Raw genomic sequence first — 18,279 nt, 5'->3', positions numbered from 1 at the left:
TTTTGAAATAATACTCTGTCCTGGTGCCTTCAAGGTTTGTAAGGGGGGATTTATTCTCAGTCGTAATAAGATACTCCTCTGAGCCACATTGTGTTAAGCTTTCTGCAGATGACAGCACTTAAGGTTTTAGTCTCGTTTCCACTCCCCGCGATGCGCAGAGCCCAGTGTTGCTATTTTATGTGTTTTCAGACTTTTCCCCTCGGACGCATGCCGTGGAAGGCCGTACCCAGGAGTGGGCTTGCTATTACCTCTGCCAGGGCAGCAGTCGTGCTGTTTTAAAGTGAGCCACCCTATGGAACTGCCATTCTGTTGGATGTCTGCTTCTCTCCTTCCCCAGCCCCTCTGCCCCTGTTTCTGTTCAAAACATCAGTCCCTCTGGCTCTGATTGTTCGATGGAGATTACTTTGCCCTGTGGTTTGGTCTATGGAGCTCAGAACGAACGCAGTCCCTGGGGCTAAAGGGAGAGTGCGGGGGGCAGGGGTCACAGCTGTCTGAGTCATGGTGGCTGGTACAAAGGGACAGGGTGAGAAGCGGGTTTCGACAGGGCTGTTCTTTTGTAGCCTGTTTTGCTGCACTAATGAAATCCTGCAAGAACAAGAGTGTGGACTGTTTTAATGGAGAGCGAGGGAAGGGCTTGTCTCTACTTCCAGCTTTCAAAGCCGTTCCCAGCAAAAGACAGTCAAAGGCTCCTCCACCTTGGATGGTCTGTTTAGCCCCACTTCTCACTGAGAGCAGGGAACCATGTGGCTGTGTAGGGAGCTGCCTGGCCCCTTGTGTCTCCGCTGTTTTATCAGCCACTAGTGAGCACTGACAATAGCATCTTCACGGGGAGGAGAAGCACCTTAGGCCTCTTGCAAGTGAGCCTGTGCTCCCTGTGACGAAGTGGGACTGTTCTTCATGTTTCCTCTGAATACTGTAGGGGTGCCTCAGTTTCCCCTGTGCATTTCTTAAGTCTCTAGGTGGTGGGATAAGGGGGTGTAATTGTTGCAAAGCAAAGGGCCACGGTACATAGATGGCCGACACTCTGTCTCCTGGCAACTGATGGCCTGTGCCCTCCCCCCCTGCAAGGTGAGAGCTAAAGGGTTGGGGAATAAAGGAATCCGGTGACCCGGGAAAGGGACAAAGCCCAGGGGAGGAGGGGCTGGAGGGAGTTTCAGTTTGGGGCTGGCTGGGACATGGAGTGAAGGGCAGATGTGGTTGTCTGGCTCACTGCCCCCCAAAATGGACCCAGCTGAGGGGTCCTGTTCTCTACACCTACAAGCTCTGTTTTAGACTATGTTCCTGTCGTCTACTAAACCTTCTGTTTTACTGTCTGGCTGAGAGTCACGTCTGACTGCGGAGTTGGGGGGCAGGACCCTCTGGCTTCCCCAGGAGCCCGCCTGAGCGGACTGGCTGTGGGAAGCGCACGGAGGGGCAGAGGATGCTGAATGCTCCGAGGTCAGACGCAGGAAGGTGGAAGCCGGGTGAACTGTGTGTCCTGCAGACAGGCTGCTCCCAGAGAGGAGACTTCCCCAGTGTCCTGCCTGGCTGCGTAGGGAGGAGTTCCAGAGCAGCGCCCCGGGGACTCCGTGACACCCCCCGCCCGCCCCCAAGTGCTTCATTCAGACATTTGTCAATTCCACCTGGTTCTGCCGTCAGCCCTGCTGGGGCAGGACAGGCCCAGCAGGATTTGCTCCCTGCACTCTCAGAACAGACCCAGCTCCATTTGGCTGGGAATGCATTGTGCCAATGCACCGTTCTTGGCCCTGGCTCCCCAATGAACACACGGGCCAGTCCAAGGTCCCTAGCTCTGGATGCGAGCCCTCCATTGGCATAGCCCTGGCTCCATGAAAGACCACCGTTCCTTCTGCCCCCATGACGTCCCACAGCACCTATCGACCCATCAAGTCAATTCTCCCATAGACTCAAGAGGGAGAGTTATTTCTCAACACTTGGGAGGCATTCGTATTGATCCCATGAGGGCGACAGGGCGTCTCTACAACAAGGACCAACCAGCAAGTGGCCAGAGTTGCTGGCAGAGCATTACATCGGGTTGGGTTTTTAGAACGATGTTTCACCTCTCGGAGAGTAGCCAGCATGATGGCCCACAGACGAACCAGGCTTTCCAGCCAGCTAACGCAGGGAGCCTTGCCATGATGAAACCTGTTCCATGCTGCATTTGATCAATTCCTGATCGCTGACCAGAGCCTGGGGGAGAAAAAGCTGCTCAAGCATTGCAGGAGAAATGCTGGGTCTCCTACCAGTAGAGAGGGGGCATCAATCCGAACTGCCCCAAGGGGGTTGTCTGTTCCTGCCAGGATGGGAATAGGCCAAAAATAAGCCATCAAAAAAAAAAAAAAGTCACCCATGCAGAGGAAGGGTCTCTGGATTTCAGGTAACGATACTGAACGCTGGCCACTAGGCCTCGCCCCCCCGCTCATGTGCGATAGCTGAATAAGGGGGATCTCCATGGTACAGACTCGGGGTGCAGTGATTCTCCAAAGCTCATGGGAGCGGGAGAATGAGAGCCCACCCAGAACTTGTTGTTTCCCAGGTCCACAAGGGCATCTGATGTTTTACAGAGACTGGTTCTCCTAGAAAAACCCAGGTTCCTTCATTTATTAAAAGGGAACTTGATTCGCCTCTACTGAAAGGCCACCCCTGGCCACCAGAAACCCAGCAAGCTCTGTCACAGAGCTACATGAGCTGCCTTTCTTATAAGCCTGGTAACTTACCCATAATTCCCTTTCTTAAAGGGGAAATTCATCATTTCCTCTCAGCTGACCAGGGGGAAAAAGCCTGCCTTTGCTGCATCTGTGACATATGGGGCAGGGGACGGAGCAGGCAGGTGGCTTCCACACAGCAAGCGGTAAGGGCCTCGGGCCACAACATCACCGGGGTTAGGGGAATCGTGGTAAAGCGGCCAGGGTTGGCTCCTTTGAAAGCACGTAGCCTTTAAACCTGCTGCTGGGTTTGCACTCTGCTTTGGGAGCTAAGGGGCCAGTCCTGCATTTTCCTGTGGAGTCGGTTGCCCCTCTCACAGGGAATTAGGAGCCAGGACTCCTGGCTTACCACTGACTAGCTCTGGGACTGTGAGCAAGTGTTTACTCCTCTGTAAAATAGGGCTGATGCTGGTTCCGGCTTGGTTAGGTGTCTGAGGTCCCTCTGAGCAACACGTGTCCTGGTTTTAAAAGCCCTGGGCTAATTTCTCCCCTGCACGTGTGGGGTTCGGTGTGAGCTGCACCCCCCTCCCCCCGCAGACTTTTGCACCCAAAGGCTGCAGCAGGGTCCGTGTTAGAAGCTACGCACCTGATAAGGAAAGGAAACGATGTGTGGGGCGGGGCTGGCTGGGCAAAGGTGTGGTTAGTTGGGAAATCTGCCTCGAGGGGTAACTCCTTAGAGGTCTGTGGCACTTGACAACACCCCCCCCCCCCGCCCTGTTGCTTGCCCCATGCCTCTGAGAACCTGCCATCAGCTAGTGGGTAGACAGGCAGCCAAGCAGGGCTCAGCAATGGTCAGCGAGCTGGTTCATGTATTCGTTTGCACTCGAGAGCTAGGTCATTAACGGACCTGCACCATCAAAGTGCGTGCAGGACTCCTCTGTGTTACCGCACGGTCCTAGCCCTGTTCCTGCAGCCTCGTTACTCCAGTCGCTCGCTCATGCCGCTGCTCCCATTTGTTGCATCTGGTCCTGTGTTCAGTCATCTGCCCTTCAAGGTGGGGACCGTGGTTTCGTATGTGTCTGTACAGCGCCCCGCACCACGCAGCCCTGATTCCGAATGGGGCCGCTGACCCCTGGAACCTCTGTGTTTCTGAAAACAAGTCCCCAAAGAGCCCCTGGGGTGGTTTTGCACCAAACCCTCCTGCTTCCAGACGCACCTGCCCAGCTGCCAGCAGCCCAAAGGGAAACTCCCATTCCTCGATTTAACGGGGAAACCCCACATACACCAGGTCCACCAAGAGCTGATTTGATGGTTTAATTGACTTCCTGTGTCAGTTACTCAGAGCAATCTGGGAGGGCCGTGGACAGACTGGGTTATGGTGCCCAGTAGGTTGAGGACCTGAGCCTGGCATATGCTTTCGCCATGTCTGAATGCTTTGCCTCGTTCTGCTCCCCTGGCTTGTGGTGGGTTTGAACCGTTCATTGGCTCCTTCCTCTTCCTGCCCTTGTGATGCTGGGGCTGTCGAGGATTCCCAGCGCCAGGTACTGTAGAGTTCAGGGTGTGAAAAGCATGGGTGTGCCTTCTGCAATGTGGGTTCAGCAAGCGGCCCAGCCAGTGCTGGATTTTACGGTGACCTGGGAGCGGAAGGGTGGCCTAGTGGTTGGGGCTCTAGCTTAGCACTTGGGAGACCTGGCGTCAATTCCCTGCTCTGCCACCGACTTCCTGTGTGACCGTGGGCATCTCCCTTAGCTTCCCCTGTGTACAATGGGGATACCTGCCCTGCCTCTCAGGGATGTTGCATTGAGGATTGGGAGGGGCTCAGACACACTGGTGGTGGGGCCATGTGCACACCTAAGACAGACAGAAAGTACGTCAGACTCCAGGTTCTCCAGTTGCCTCATGAAAGCAGCACATGCAAAGCCAGGCGTTGAGTGCCATCCCACCTGCCCAGGCGATCCGGCGTTCACGAGGCAGCAGCGGCCTGTGCCTCGCTGTTGGGATTTCCATGACTCGGGGGGGGGGGGGGGGTTGCTGGACGAGTCCCAGAGTCTCTGGCATGGCAGGGCTCCCAGCAGGTCTCTTCTAGGCCTCCTCAGCTCATCTCGAAGAACATGAAGTTCTGGGAGACATGAGAAGAGGTTACAAACAGGCGGGCGCGTCCTTGTGCTCCACACAAAGGTGGAGGGGGCGTCCTATGCCCCTGACTTTACCACTCCTCTGAGCAGGAGATGGGCATCCCCTTGGGTGACAGCTAACGACAAAACACACGGGTGCTGCTGCCTGGAGCACCGTGGGTGCACGGGCCAGGCCGGAGACGGTACGCTCCGTGGAGCAGGGGGCCAGTCGAAGCGAGGTGGCTAAGGACATCCCAAGACATGACAGCTGATGGGGGAGGGGAGCTTGGCGAGGAAAAGGCAAAGCGAATCCTGCCCAGCGCCTGTGCCCAGTTGTCCCCAGCTCAGTGCCCGCACAGGGGTGTTGTGCTGCGGGGAGGATGGTGCGGAGGAGGCCTGGCGGGGGGGGGGGAGGTGTAGCTGTGTTTGTCTTGGGTCTAGTGTAACCAGGCACCGGAGGGGAACCGAGGCAGCGAGCTGGCAGGTGCGGGGCAGTGCGTTTAGGTAAAACAACGCCATGTCAGGCAGCAGCCAAGAGAACTCGCTAAGGCCCCCTCAACAGAGCTGTTTGCTCAGGGGCAAGCTGAACCCGGGTGCCCTGCTGCCAGGGGTCGCTGGCGAGGCCCCTTCGCTCCTGTCCCCTCCGGTTGTTCGCCGGGTTAGGGCTGGAAGGTTCAGTGTCCCTGCCCCAGGGCTCTGGCCCACACGAGCCACTGGCAGGGTGGCCAGCCCATGAGTGCGAGCAGGGGGCAGAGGGCACGCAGTGGAGGGCCGGCGCGTGAGCTGGCGGGGAGGGTTCGGCTGCTGGCACTTACCAGGAGGAAGGCTGCTGCCAGCAGGAGAGCGGTGTCCTCGGCCCCCAGCTTTGCTGAAACTGACAGAGAGACGGTGGAAAGGCATGTTGCCCACAGCTCAGCTATGGGTACAGGGGGCGATGCCAGCATCCTCCCGGCCCCAGAACAGCCCCACTGCTTGGGTTTGGGGGCCTCTCTCCCTCATGGGACATTCTGCGGCCTCAGGAGGCGAGCATCCCATCTGCATCCTCTCCTGCCAGGTGCTGATAGCCCCCCTCCCTGGCAAGAGCATCCGAGAGGAGAGCCTCTGCTCTCTGGGTGGCCGAGACACAGCAGGGCTCTTCGCCACCACCCCGGGGCTCTCCCTGCAGCTCGCTCCGTGGGTGAGGCCAGTTCCCTCGTCCTTGCTGGAGCTCAGGTGCTTTGGGGGCAGATGCTGGAGAAGGAGCTGCCTCTATTAGGGATGGGAGGAAATTAAACCAGTGCCTATCTCCATGGTGACTGAGCCTGAGCAAAGCCTGTTTGGAGGGTGAAATGCACCAGGAACCTTCTCTAGCGACAGCAGCGGAGTTTGTCCTGCTAGGGGGCGCTGTGGAGAGCGCGGCCAGCTCTGAACCCCACCGGCGTGTGGTCACCTCGGCGTGCCCCCAGAGCCTGCCAGCCTGCCCATCCCAGAGGCCGCACTGCTGGGGGGCTCTCCCTGGCAGCCTGGCCGCTCTGCACTCCCCACTTACTGTCCACCCCGAAGAACTCATGGTCCATGTTCCGGTCCTCGTTGAAACCCGGCCACCTCTTCCAGATCACTGCCAGGGGGCTGCCAGCGCAGGAGGTGACCTGGGCGGGTGGACAAAGATGAGCAGCTCCATGGCAAGGCCGTGCTAGCAATGGGCTGGGGCTGCGGACATCCCAAAGGGGGGTTCTAGCAAGGCCCCAGCTTAACATCATCGCTAGACTACATAAGAACATAAGCGCTGCCCCACTGGGTCAGACCATGGCCCATCTGTACCAGTGTCCTGTCTGCATCCATGGCCAGTACCAGAGCTTCGTGGGGGGTGGGGGGTGTTCTGAACAGGGCACTTATGGAGTGATCCACCCCTGTCTTCCACTCCTCGCTTCTGGCAGTCAGAGGTTTAGGGTCACCTTGAGCATGGGGTTGTGTCCTGACCATCTTGGCTACTATCCATCGACGGACCTATCCTCCATGAACTCCTCCTAGTTATGCTTTTGACCTTCACAACATCCCCTGGCACGGAGTTCCACAGGTTAATTGTGCATTGTGTGAAATACTTCCTTTAGTTTGTTTGAAACCTGCTGCCTATTAGTTCCCTAATTCTTGTGCTATGGTGTGACGATGTGACACAGCAGGGATGGGTGAGTGTTGACCTGGGAATGTGCCCTGGAGATGGGAGACCTGAGAGCCTGTCACCTGAGCCAGGGAGGGGGAGGCAACACCTCTGCCCAGGAATGTGAACAGAGGCTGCAGAAAGAAAAGGAGTACTTGTGGCACCTTAGAGACTAACCAATTTATTTGAGCATGAGCTTTCGTGAGCTACAGCTCACTTCATCAGATGTGCCAGCAATGCCCCTCTGCCATGTACATTGGTCAAACTGGACAGTCTCTACGTAAAAGAATAAATGGACACAAATCAGATGTCAAGAATTATAACATTCATAAACCAGTCGGAGAACACTTCAATCTCTCTGGTCACGCAATCACAGACATGAAGGTCGCTATCTTAAAACAAAAAAACTTCAAATCCAGACTCCAGCGAGAAAATGCTGAATTGGAATTCATTTGCAAATTGGATACTATTAATTTAGGCTTAAATAGAGACTGGGAGTGGCTAAGTCATTATGCAAGGTAGCCTGTTTCCTCTTGTTTTTTCCTACCCCCCCCCCCCAGATGTTCTGGTTTAACTTGGATTTAAACTTGGAGAGTGGTCAGTTTAGATGAGCTATTACCAGCAGGAGAGTGAGTTTGTGTGTGTATGGGGGTGGGGGGGATGTGAGAAAACCTGGATCTATGCAGGAAATAGCCCGACTTGATTATGTAAAGAGTTGTCACTTTGGATGGGCTAGCACCAGCAGGAGAGTGAATTTGTGTGGGGGGGGTGGAGGGTGAGAAAACCTGGATTTGTGCTGGAAATGCCCACCTGTTGATCACTTTAGATAAGCTATTACCAGCAGGACAGTGGGGTGGGAGGAGGTATTGTTTCATATTCTCTGTGTGTATATAAAGTCTGCTGCAGTTTCCACGGTATACATCTGATGAAGTGAGCTGTAGCTCACGAAAGCTCATGCTCAAATAAATTGGTTAGTCGCTAAGGTGCCACAAGTACTCCTTTTCTTTTTGCGAATACAGACTAACACGGCTGTTCCTCTGAGAGGCTGCAGAAGGGAACCTGCTGGGGAAGTGCTGACCTGGGAATGTGCCCTGGGGATGGGAAACCTGAGAGCCTGTCACCTGAGCCAGGAGGGGGAGGGGGAGGTAACACCTCTGCCCAAGAATGTGAACAGAGGCTGCAGAAGGGAACCTGCTGGGGGGGATTAGTTTCAGTTTGGGGCTGGGTGGAGGAGCGCAGGGAACCCCAGGGCTGGGGTCTGAGCTCCCTGCTCCCCCAGAAGGACTTGACTGAGGGGTCCTGGTTGTACCCACAAGCTCTGTTTTGGACTGTGTTCCCGTTGTCCAATAAACCTTCTGTTTTACTGGCTGGCTGAGAGTCTCAATGAATCCCAGGAAGAGGGGTGCAGGGCCTGGACTCCCCCACACTCCGTGACATATGGGTAGGACTAAATAACTCTTCCTTGTTCCTTTTCCCACGCCAGGCATGATTTTATAGACCTCTGTCATACCTTCCATTAGTCGTCTCCTGTCTAAGCTGAATGGGCCCTATCTTTTTAATCTCTCTCCGCATGGAGGCCGTTTCATACCCTTGACCACCTCTGTTGCCCTTCTGTGAACCTTTCCCAGTCCCGCTGCATCCTTGCTGAGATGGGGTGACCAGAGCTGGACACAGTATTCACAGTGTGGGCGCTGGTAGACTTTACACCAATTACTTCTGTTGCGTTCCTTCCTGCCCATGTTCACCCACGCTGTATAGCAAGCATGGCAAATGAGTACAGCTGCCAGCTTCCGGGTGGATGATCTATAAGAAGCCCGTGTTGCTGTCTAGAGAGTGTAGATAATCCAACGGAAACCAGTGAAAGCCCCCCACCATCCACCACAAAACGTCCAAGGTCTGTGTTTGGCGGGAGCCCCAGGGCGACGCGCTGCCCTATTCCACCCACCCCCCTTACCTGGAACTCCTGGTTGGAGGAGCAGCGGCTGGCCGCACAGGAGCCTCGGATCCTCATGGTGGCTACACCGTGGGGGTCACGCAGGTCCCAGAGATGGGCAAGGATGCCCCACCTAGACACAGAGCATGCCGTGTGGTACAGCCAGGCCGTGGGCAGGGCAGCGGGCCCCACGCCAGCCAGAGAGGCGGCGGGAGCCCCTGGGCTGCACTGCGGCGCATGGCGCAGGGTCTGATCACTGGTCCATCCGCCCCGTGCAGCTTGCCGCCCACCAGTGGCCAAACCCTGGCGCCTCAGAGGGGGGCGCTGCCCCCCGGTTCACCCACGCTGCCTCCACCAGCCCCTCGTCCGCGTGGGGCCCGGCTCCTCTCCGTGCTGAGGAGCAATCCCTCCCTGAGCCCTGGTGCCCGAACCCACGGTGCCCTCACCGCTGCCGCACGCTGCCCACGAGCTGGTCACCGGCGGTGAACACCCGCATCTCCCTCTGGCAGCAGCCCAGGCAGCTGGCGCCCCCCCCGAAGGGCCGCTGGAGCCACAGGATTTCTTGGCCTTGCGGGTCCTGGAGGTGGATGCAGCAGGAGCGGGCAGGGCCACACAGATGCAGGCACAAGCGGCTGGTTTCTGAGGTGGGCACAGAGAATGGTGCAGACCAGGCGGCCGTCACGCATGGGGGAGACTGCGCCCCGATGCTGGGTCGAAGGGGCTGCGCGAGGGGCCTGCGCCCCGATGCTGGGTCGAAGGGGCTGCGCGAGGGGCCTGCGCCCCGATGCTGGGGCGAGGGGGCTGCGCGAGGGGCCTGCGCCCCGATGCTGGGTCGAAGGGGCTGCGCTAGGGGCCTGCGCCCTGATGCTGGGGCGAGGGGCCTGCGCTAGGGGCCTGCGGGGGGAGGGGGGCTGCGCTAGGGGCCCTGCTCCCCTGCACTGGGGGGGCTGTGCTGCGCCCCGCCCTGAGCCAAGGCAGCGCCGCGGGGGATGGGAACGGAGGGGCCGTGGCAGGATCTGGGGCTGCTGCGGGAGGGGGCTCCCGGGGGTGGGGGGGTGGGGGTGGGAGGCACATCCTGCTGGGGGATGGGCTCGGCCCTTTCCATGGCTTCCTATCCAGACCCTTTCCCCCCATTTGGGAGGGTTTAGTGCCCCTCCCCCCATGGCTGGTGACAATGAGGGGGGTGGGGGCGACCAGTTACCTTCGCTAGCTACCAGCAGCTCCTTTGCCTGCGTGGTGCCCACCACGTACGTTCTCCCTGGGTCCCCGGCGAACCCTGCAACAGTCGCAGCGACGGTGTCTGAGCTGTGCCCCCCCCCGCCCCGCACCTCCCCGCCCTGCTAGTGCCAGGCCTGGGTGGGCAGGAAATGTCACTGCCCGGCATGGTGCCTTTAGATTCCTCAAGCAGGGCCGGCGTGGAGCGCCCGTCTGGGACCGGGCCGGGGGTGTTCATGGCCCCATGGCTTGGGGCTGGTGGGCCCATCGCATATTGGCCAGCTCGGGTTAAACAGTGTAGGTACCAGAGATCCCACAAAGCACCCAGCCCGGGGGCAGGTCTGACATTCAGCCTGCGGGGAGCAGGTGACGGGACCATGACGGGACACAGCTTCCTGGCGCGTCCTCCACCAAACCAACGCCCCCCGTCGTCCCCCCCTCGCCCCTTGGCCGCTCTGCTCCCCTTCTTCTGCTCCTCTGCGCTGCAGGTTCGGGCGGGGTTGTCACTGCACTGGGCCAGGCTGATTTGGGGCCATCTGAACCCCAGAGACAAGCGGGTCGGAGCCGAGATTGGGGGGCGCTCCTCCCCTCAGAGACAGCCCCCACGCATGTGGGAGCCGCTCGCTATTGGCTCCCAGGCCTGGCTGGTGCTGGCTTTTGTGATCTGGGTGACCTGGGTCAGCCTGAACCCCCCAGACACTGCCAGGGGGCACCAGCTTTTGCTCCCTACTGATGGGCAGAGCTGAAGAGAGGAGCTGGGCTGAAAGGCTCTGTGCCCCACTGCCAATCCCTGGGTCCTGGGTGCTGGGATCACGGCAGGGGTCTCGTAAGGAGGAGGTGGGGGCTGAGTGCTGCGAGGGCCACAGGCCAGCAGGGAGCTGAGGCCAGCGGATTGGGCCTCGCACGGGCCTTACCGCGTGGATCAGCTCGGGCAGTGATGCACAGCTGGGAGACGCCGGCCAGCACCTGCAGCCCGAACGGGGGAAATTCGTCGTCCTCCTGAACCCGCTGCAAGCTCTGCTCCAGGCTCCGTCGGTAGGTTCTCCTGCCCCGCCAGCCCAGCCGTGGCAGAGGTGACTCGCTGGTTTCCTCCCCGGCAGTCCCACCGCGCTCGCTTCCCGGCCGTCTCCGGCCCTTGAGCTGGTGGCCAGGGTCCTCGGCACTCGAAGGGGCATCGGCTCCAACCCGCCGATCTGGCTCCGGGCTCCCCTGGCTGCTCCCAAAGGCCGGCTCCTCAGCCTGGTTAGCCCGGCTTGTGCCTTCCCAGCTGGGGGATGTCCCCCCGGCCCGGAGGCCCGGAGACCCATCCTTCTTCCTCAAGGATCTTGCCAGCGCTTGGATGTGCCTCTCCCGCGTCAGGTGCCCAAAGGGAGACGGCTGGGAGCTGAGCGCGGCCATCCCGAGGGGGCCGAGAGCTGAGGGCAAGCCCCGGGCGGCAGAGGGCTGGAGCCGAGCGGAGTTCAGGGTTTGGAGGGCACCTGCTCTTCAAACTCCCCGGCCCCTGTGCAGCTGGTGCCGCCAGCCCCCTCCAACAGCTCAGCCCCCGCCACAGCCCCCCTGCCCCTCCCGCCCGCCGGCGTTGCCATCCCAACCAGCCGGATCTCCCCCATTGTGCGGGGACAATGGCACGGCTGGAGCAAAGGGCAGAGCTCTGGCCCCGAGGGGTCAGCGAAGGGCAGGAGGGAGCAGCAGTTTTCCCAGGAGGAGGGGCCCATCAGGCGGGCGGTGGGGGGGTGTTAATCAGGGCAGCGGGGGAGACCTGGCAGAGTGACATTAGAGCCAGAGGCCAGTCCAGAGCCCGGTTGGTGCCATGCGAGCCAGGCCGGGTCAGGGTGCTGCCAGGCCTACGGGGGGCAGGAGAAAACAGGGTCGCTTGCAAATCTGCGTCTGCACCAAAGTGACTCGAGGCCCCTGTGACGCAGCAGGGAGGGGGGAGTGTTGACCTGGGAATGTGGCAGGGGAGTTTCAATGGGAGACCTGAGAGCCTGTAACCTGAGCCAGGAGGGGGAGGTAACACCTCTGCCCAGGAATGTGAACAGAGGCTGCAGAAGGGAACCTGCTGGGTGGGTTTAGTTTCAGTTTGGGGCTGGGTGGAGGAGCGCAGGCAACCCCAGGGCTGGGGTCTGAGCTCCCTGCTCCCCCAGAAGGACTTGACTGAGGGGTCCTGGGTGTACCCACAAGCTCTGTTTGGGACTGTGTTCCTGTTGTCCAATAAACCTTCTGTTTTACTGGCTGGCTGAGAGTCTCAGTGAATCCCAGGAAGAGGGGTGCAGGGCCCGGACTCCCCCACACTCCATGACAACTGGTGGCAGAGGTGGGATCTACTGCACCCCGTGAACGGCGCTTCCTGCAGTAAGTGACTGGGGAACAGTAAAACGAAGGGGGATTGACGGGGACCAGGCGTGCTGAAGATTCAGAGAGAGACGGTTTCAGGGGGCGGTTAACCCCTGGGAGTGTGTGACCAGAGAGAAGGACTTTTGCAGTAACAGGGTTCCCCGGGGGATTGCAGCGAGCGGTCCCAGGGGCAGAGGAGTCTGCAGCTCGACCCTGGCAAAGAGGTGGTGACCTCAAGAAGGACTGGCACCCTCGGGGTTTTTCCTGGAAACTGTGGAAAGCTGCCCAGGCCTGCGAGTGGCCAGCAGGGAGATGTACGCTAAACGCCTTAAGAGCGACCTGGTGGAGCTGTGCAGGCAGAGGGGGCTGCGCATTGGGAGGTCCACCAAGGAACAGCTGATTGCCCAGTTGGAGGAGAGGGATCGCTTGGATGATCCGATCCCTGTCCCTGAGGGAAGCCGCCCGGCAGACGCAGCGTGGGCCCTGGGGCCTGACCGGGCTGGGAGGGGTCAGACTGCTGCCAAGGACATCCCGAGACCCTTCCTACCTATGCCTGGGGGAGGGGTTGGGGGAAGCCCAGTGAAGACCGAGGGCACCCTGACCCCGGCAGCCAGCAGGGGATCCTCCCGGCAGAGCTCCCCATCCCTGGAGCGGAGGCGGCTGGAATGGGAGAGGGAGATGAAAATGAGGGAGCTGGAGGACCGTGAAAAGCAGCGTCAGCATGAGGAGAAACAACGTTGGCATGAGCAGGAGGAGAAGGAGAGGGAACGTCAGGAGAAGGAGAGGCAACGTAGGCATGAACAGGAGGAGAAGGAGAAACAAAGACAGCATGAACTGGAGCTGGCCAGACTGAGGAGCAGTGGGGCCCCAGCTGCGGTGAGTGCGGGGGGACCCAAGACTGCAAAGAGCTTTGATAAGTGCTTCCTGGCCCAGCGGAAGGAGGGGGAGGACATAGATAGCTTCCTGACGGCCTTTGAGAATGCCTGCGAGCTGCACAAGGTTGACCCTGCAGACAGGCTCCAGTTCCTCACCCCCTTACTGGACCCCAAAGCCGTGGAGGTGTACAGCCGAATGACAGGGCCGGAGGCAGGGGACTATGAACTGTTCAAACAGGCCCTGCTCCGTGAGTTTGGGCTGACCCCCGAGATGTACCGGAAAAGGTTCCGGAGTCAGCGTAAAATGCCTGAGGTCACATATCTACAACTGGTCAACCGAATGCAGGGATATGCCCGCAAGTGGACAGCTGGGGCCCAAGCTAAAGAGGATCTGCTTGACCTAATCATACTGGAGCAACTGTATGAACAGTGCCCTTCCGACCTGAGGCTGTGGTTGATGGACAAAAAGCTAGAGAACCCCCAGTACGCAGGGCAGCTGGCCGATGAGTTTGTGAACAGTTGGTCAGGGGGTAGCCGGGAGGAGTCCCAAAATAACAGGCCCCCCACGATGCAGACAGAGAGTCACCATGGGACCTCCCAGCGGGGAAATAGGGAGAACCCCCTCCCAAGGGGAATGTCTGGCGTTGGGACCCTCCGACCCGCTCGAGGGGACCAACGTGACCTGAGCTGCTATCACTGTGGCCAGAGAGGCCACATACGGACCCAGTGCCCCAGGCTCAGGGACAGACTGAGCAGACCCAACCTACCCTGGGTTAAATGGGGAGGGACCCAGCTGGACGAGGGGCAGACGGCCCAGGCAAGGGGGGCTGCTAGCTGACTACCTACTCGGGAGGGAAGAGTACCCCAGGCCAGCTCCGCCAGAGGGCTGGAGGCTCTGGGCTCAGGGTGCTCGGTTTACAGGGTGGGTGTGGGGCTGTCCCTCCGGAGCGAGTGCCTTGTTCCCCTGGAGGTGGATGGGAGGAAGGTCAATGGATACTGGGATACAGGCGCGGAGGTGACACTGGCCCGGCCTGAGGTGGTGGCCCCAGATCGGGTGGTGCCCAACACCTACCTGACCCTGACGGGGGTGGGCAGGACCCCATTCAAGGTGCCCGTGGCAAGGGTACACCTGAAATGGGGGGCCAAGGAGGGCCCCAAGGACGTGGGGGTGCACCACCATTTGCCCACTGAGGTTTTGATGGGGGGGGACCTAGAGGACTGGCCAAGCAACCCCCAGACCGTCCTGGTTGTGACGCGTAGCCAGAGCCGGCGAGGGGTACTGCACCCTGACCTTGGGGAGGGTACCACACGGGAGGCGCAGGACCCTACCCTGGTGGGGAGGGAGCGCCGAGGGGCACGGCTCAGAGAGGCTGTGGCCTCAGACCCAGCCAGTGAGAGGGAACTGGTCCCCATCCCTTCCCCAGCCGCTGAGTTCCAGGCTGAGTTGCAGAAAGATCCCTCCTTGCGGAAGCTCAGGGACCTGGCCGACCTCAGTGTGGTACGGAGAGGTTGCCAGGAGAGGTTCCTGTGGGAGAAGGGGTTCCTGTACCGAGAATGGGCTCCCCCAAGGGAAGTGGAGTCATGTGGGATCAGGAGGCAGCTGGTGGTCCCCCAGAAGTATCGCTGCAAGCTACTGTACCTGGCCCATGACATCCCCCTCTCAGGGCACGAGGGAATCCGGGGCACCCGGCAGAGGTTGCTACAGAACTTTTACTGGCCCGGGGTCTTTACCACTGTCCGGCAGTATTGCCGATCCTGTGACCCCTGTAAGAGGGTGGGGAAGGCCCGGGACAAGGGGAAAGCAGCTTTGAGACTTTTGCCCATCATAGAGGAACCTTTCCAGAAGGTGGCCATGGACATAATGGGACCGGTGAGCAAGACGACCAGGTTGAGGAAGAAATACATTCTGGTGGTGGTAGATTTTGCCACTCGCTACCCCGAGGCAGTGCCCTTAGCTTCCATTGAAGCAGACACCGTGGCAGATGCGCTCCTGACCATTTTCAGCCGAGTGGGGTTCCCCAAGGAAGTCTTGACAGACCAAGGCTCCAACTTCATGTCGGCCCTGCTCAGGTGCTTGTGGGAGAAATGTGGGGTCCAGCACAACTGGGCCTCAGCTTATCACCCCCAGTCCAATGGGCTGGTGGAGAGGTTCAACGGGACGCTAAAGATGATATTGAAAACCTTTATGAACCAGCACCCGCAGGATTGGGACAAATACTTACCTCACCTGCTGTTCGCGTACAGGGAGGTGCCCCAGGAGTCTACCGGATTTTCACCTTTCGAACTGTTATATGGAAGGAGGGTGAGGGGCCCCCTGGACCTGATGAGAGACGAGTGGGAGGGGAAGGCCACTCCCGATGGAGAGTCAGTGGTGGAGTATGTCCTGATCTTCCGAGAGAGACTTGTTGAACTCATGGGCCTGGCCAGGGAGAATCTGGCCAGAGCCCAGAAGAAGCAGAAGGTCTGGTATGACCACACGGCGCGGGCCCGTGCCTACGCCACCGGGGATCCGGTGATGGTTCTCATCCCTGTGAGAAAGAACAAACTACAGGCCGCCTGGGAGGGCCCTTTCAAGGTTGTCAAGCAGCTAAATGAGGTAAACTATGTGGTGGAGCTGTCGAACCGGGCGCACCACCGCCGGGTGTACCATGTGAATATGATGAAGCCATATTATGCCAGGGGGAATGTGGTGTTGGCCGTGTGTGGACATTGGGAGGAGCAGGGAGATGACCCTTTAGTAGATCTATTCCCTGGGACCAGAGCTGGTTCCCCCCTGGAAACAATTCCCCTCTCGGATCAGCTAACCCCTGCCCAGCAAGCTGAGGTCAGGGGGGTGCTGCATCCGTACCGACAGCTGTTTTCCAACCAGCCTGGACGCACTAATCTGACTGTCCACCGGGTGCAGACAGGGTCGCACCCACCGATAAGATGCTCCCCCTTCCGAGTCACAAGGAAAACTGCTCAGGACCTGGAAAGAGAGGTCAGGGATATGCTGGCTTTGGGGGTGATCCAGCCATCTGCCAGCCCTTGGGCCTCGCCGGTGGTGCTGGTCCCCAAAAAGGACGGGTTGGTCCGGTTCTGTGTGGACTATGGGAAGCTCAGTGCCATCACTGTATCTGATGCCTACCCCATGCCCAGGCCAGACGAGCTCCTAGACAAGCTGGGAGGAGCTCGGTACCTTACCACCATGGACCTTACAAAGGGCTACTGGCAAGTGCCGCTGGATGCAGATGCCCGGCTGAAATCGGCCTTTATCACCCCTCTGGGGCTCTATGAGTTCCTGACCCTGCCTTTCGGCCTCAAGGGAGCGCCGGCCACCTTCCAGTGCCTGGTGGACCAGCTCCTGAGGGGGATGGAGAGTTTTGCCATGGCGTATATTGATGACATCTGTGTCTTTAGCCAGACCTGGGAGGACCACGTGTCCCAGGTTAGACAAATGCTGGACCGACTCCAGGGGGCTGGGCTGACCATAAAAGCTGAGAAGTGCAAGGTAGGGATGGCGGAAGTATCTTACCTGGGCCATCGGGTGGGGAGCAGCTACCTAAAGCCGGAACCAGCTAAGGTGGAGGTGATCAGAGACTGGCCCGCTCCCCACACCAAAAAGCAGGTCCAAGCCTTTATTGAGTTGGCAGGATACTACCGAAGGTTTGTGCCCCACTTTAGCGCCATAGCCACCCCCATCACTGAGCTATGCAAGAAGGGGCAGCCAGAGAAGGTGGTCTGGACCGAGCAGTGCCAGGAGGCTTTCCGCGCACTGAAGGAGGCTCTGGTCAGCGGCCCAGTTCTGGCAAACCCAGACTTTGACAAGCCCTTTGTGGTGTTCACCGACGCCTCAGACATGGGACTGGGGGCGGTGTTAATGCAGGAGGATGAAAAGGGGGAGAGACACCCCATCGTGTACCTGAGCAAGAAGTTGCTACCCCGGGAGCAACACTACGCGGCCATCGAGAAGGAGTGCCTGGCCATGGTGTGGGCCCTCAAGAAACTAGAGCCCTATCTCTTCGGGCGGCACTTCACCGTCTACACCGACCACTCTCCCCTGACCTGGCTGCACCAGATGAAAGGAGCCAACGCCAAGCTCCTGAGATGGAGCCTGCTCCTGCAGGATTACGACATGGACATGGTCCACGTGAAGGGAAGTGCCAACATGATAGCGGAGGCGTTGTCCCGGAGAGGGGGCCCCGAACTTCCCCAGGTCACTGGTCAGCGTGACCCCGCTCAGTTCAGTCTCGAAGGGGGGAGAGATGTGACGCAGCAGGGAGGGGGGAGTGTTGACCTGGGAATGTGGCAGGGGAGTTTCAATGGGAGACCTGAGAGCCTGTAACCTGAGCCAGGAGGGGGAGGGGGAGGTAACACCTCTGACCAGGAATGTGAACAGAGGCTGCAGGAGGGAGCCTGCTGGAGGGCGGGGGGGGGGGGGGGGGGGGGGGTTAGTTTCAGGCTTGGTGCTGGGTGGCGGAACGCAGGCAACCCCAGGGCTGGGGTCTAAGCTCCCTGCTCCCCCAGAAGGACTTGACTGAGGGGTCCTGGTTGTACCCACAAGCTCTGTTTGGGACTGTGTTCCTGTTGTCCAATAAACCTTCTGTTTTACTGGCTGGCTGAGAGTCTCAGTGAATCCCAGGAAGAGGGGTGCAGGGCCTGGACTCCCCCACACTCCATGACAGCCCCCAGTATCCAATGGGGCATTTTGAATCCTCAGCCCGGATCCTGGCAGTGCTGGGCTCCTCCTGCCCCATAGGACTCCCTGCTACCCTCTGAGATGCGGCCCAGGAAAGGGGCAACGTCCTCTGGCACGGGCTGGCCAGCCACACTGTTAGCTCCCATCCCCACCCCGACCCAGGCCAGCCCCAGCTGAGCTCCAGGGGAGTGCTGCCTTAGTAAACAGGACAAGGCACTGGGAGGTTTCCTCCCACCCTGGTGCAAGCAGCCAGCTGACCCTGCCCTGTCTCTATAGGGCCGGCTCAGCTCTGGCACCCCATAGCCCCCCCCATGGTAGCAGCTTCCAGCTGCTAGTGCCTGGGGCAATCCA

The 18,279-nt window shown here is 59.5% G+C and overlaps 1 protein-coding gene across 1 annotated transcript; it reads right to left on the bottom strand.

The window, feature by feature from the left end:
• Positions 1-3,941: 3,941 nt before the first annotated feature.
• On the bottom strand, positions 3,942-11,539 carry LOC125643147 (phospholipid scramblase 2-like). The gene is made up of 7 exons (XM_048865330.2): positions 10,956-11,539; positions 10,028-10,102; positions 9,273-9,465; positions 8,848-8,959; positions 6,285-6,384; positions 5,572-5,630; positions 3,942-4,761 (listed from the first exon to the last, which is right to left on the bottom strand). Exons 1-7 carry the CDS (start codon positions 11,437-11,439, stop codon positions 4,735-4,737), a joined length of 1,050 nt encoding a protein of 349 aa, XP_048721287.2. The 5' UTR covers positions 11,440-11,539; the 3' UTR covers positions 3,942-4,734.
• Between the last annotated feature and the right edge of the window lie 6,740 nt (positions 11,540-18,279).

The sequence above is a fragment of the Caretta caretta genome, chromosome 9 (assembly GCF_965140235.1).
Source record: "Caretta caretta isolate rCarCar2 chromosome 9, rCarCar1.hap1, whole genome shotgun sequence".
Taxonomy (NCBI): Eukaryota; Metazoa; Chordata; order Testudines; family Cheloniidae; genus Caretta; species Caretta caretta.
This window is presented reverse-complemented; position numbering and strand designations above follow the sequence as displayed.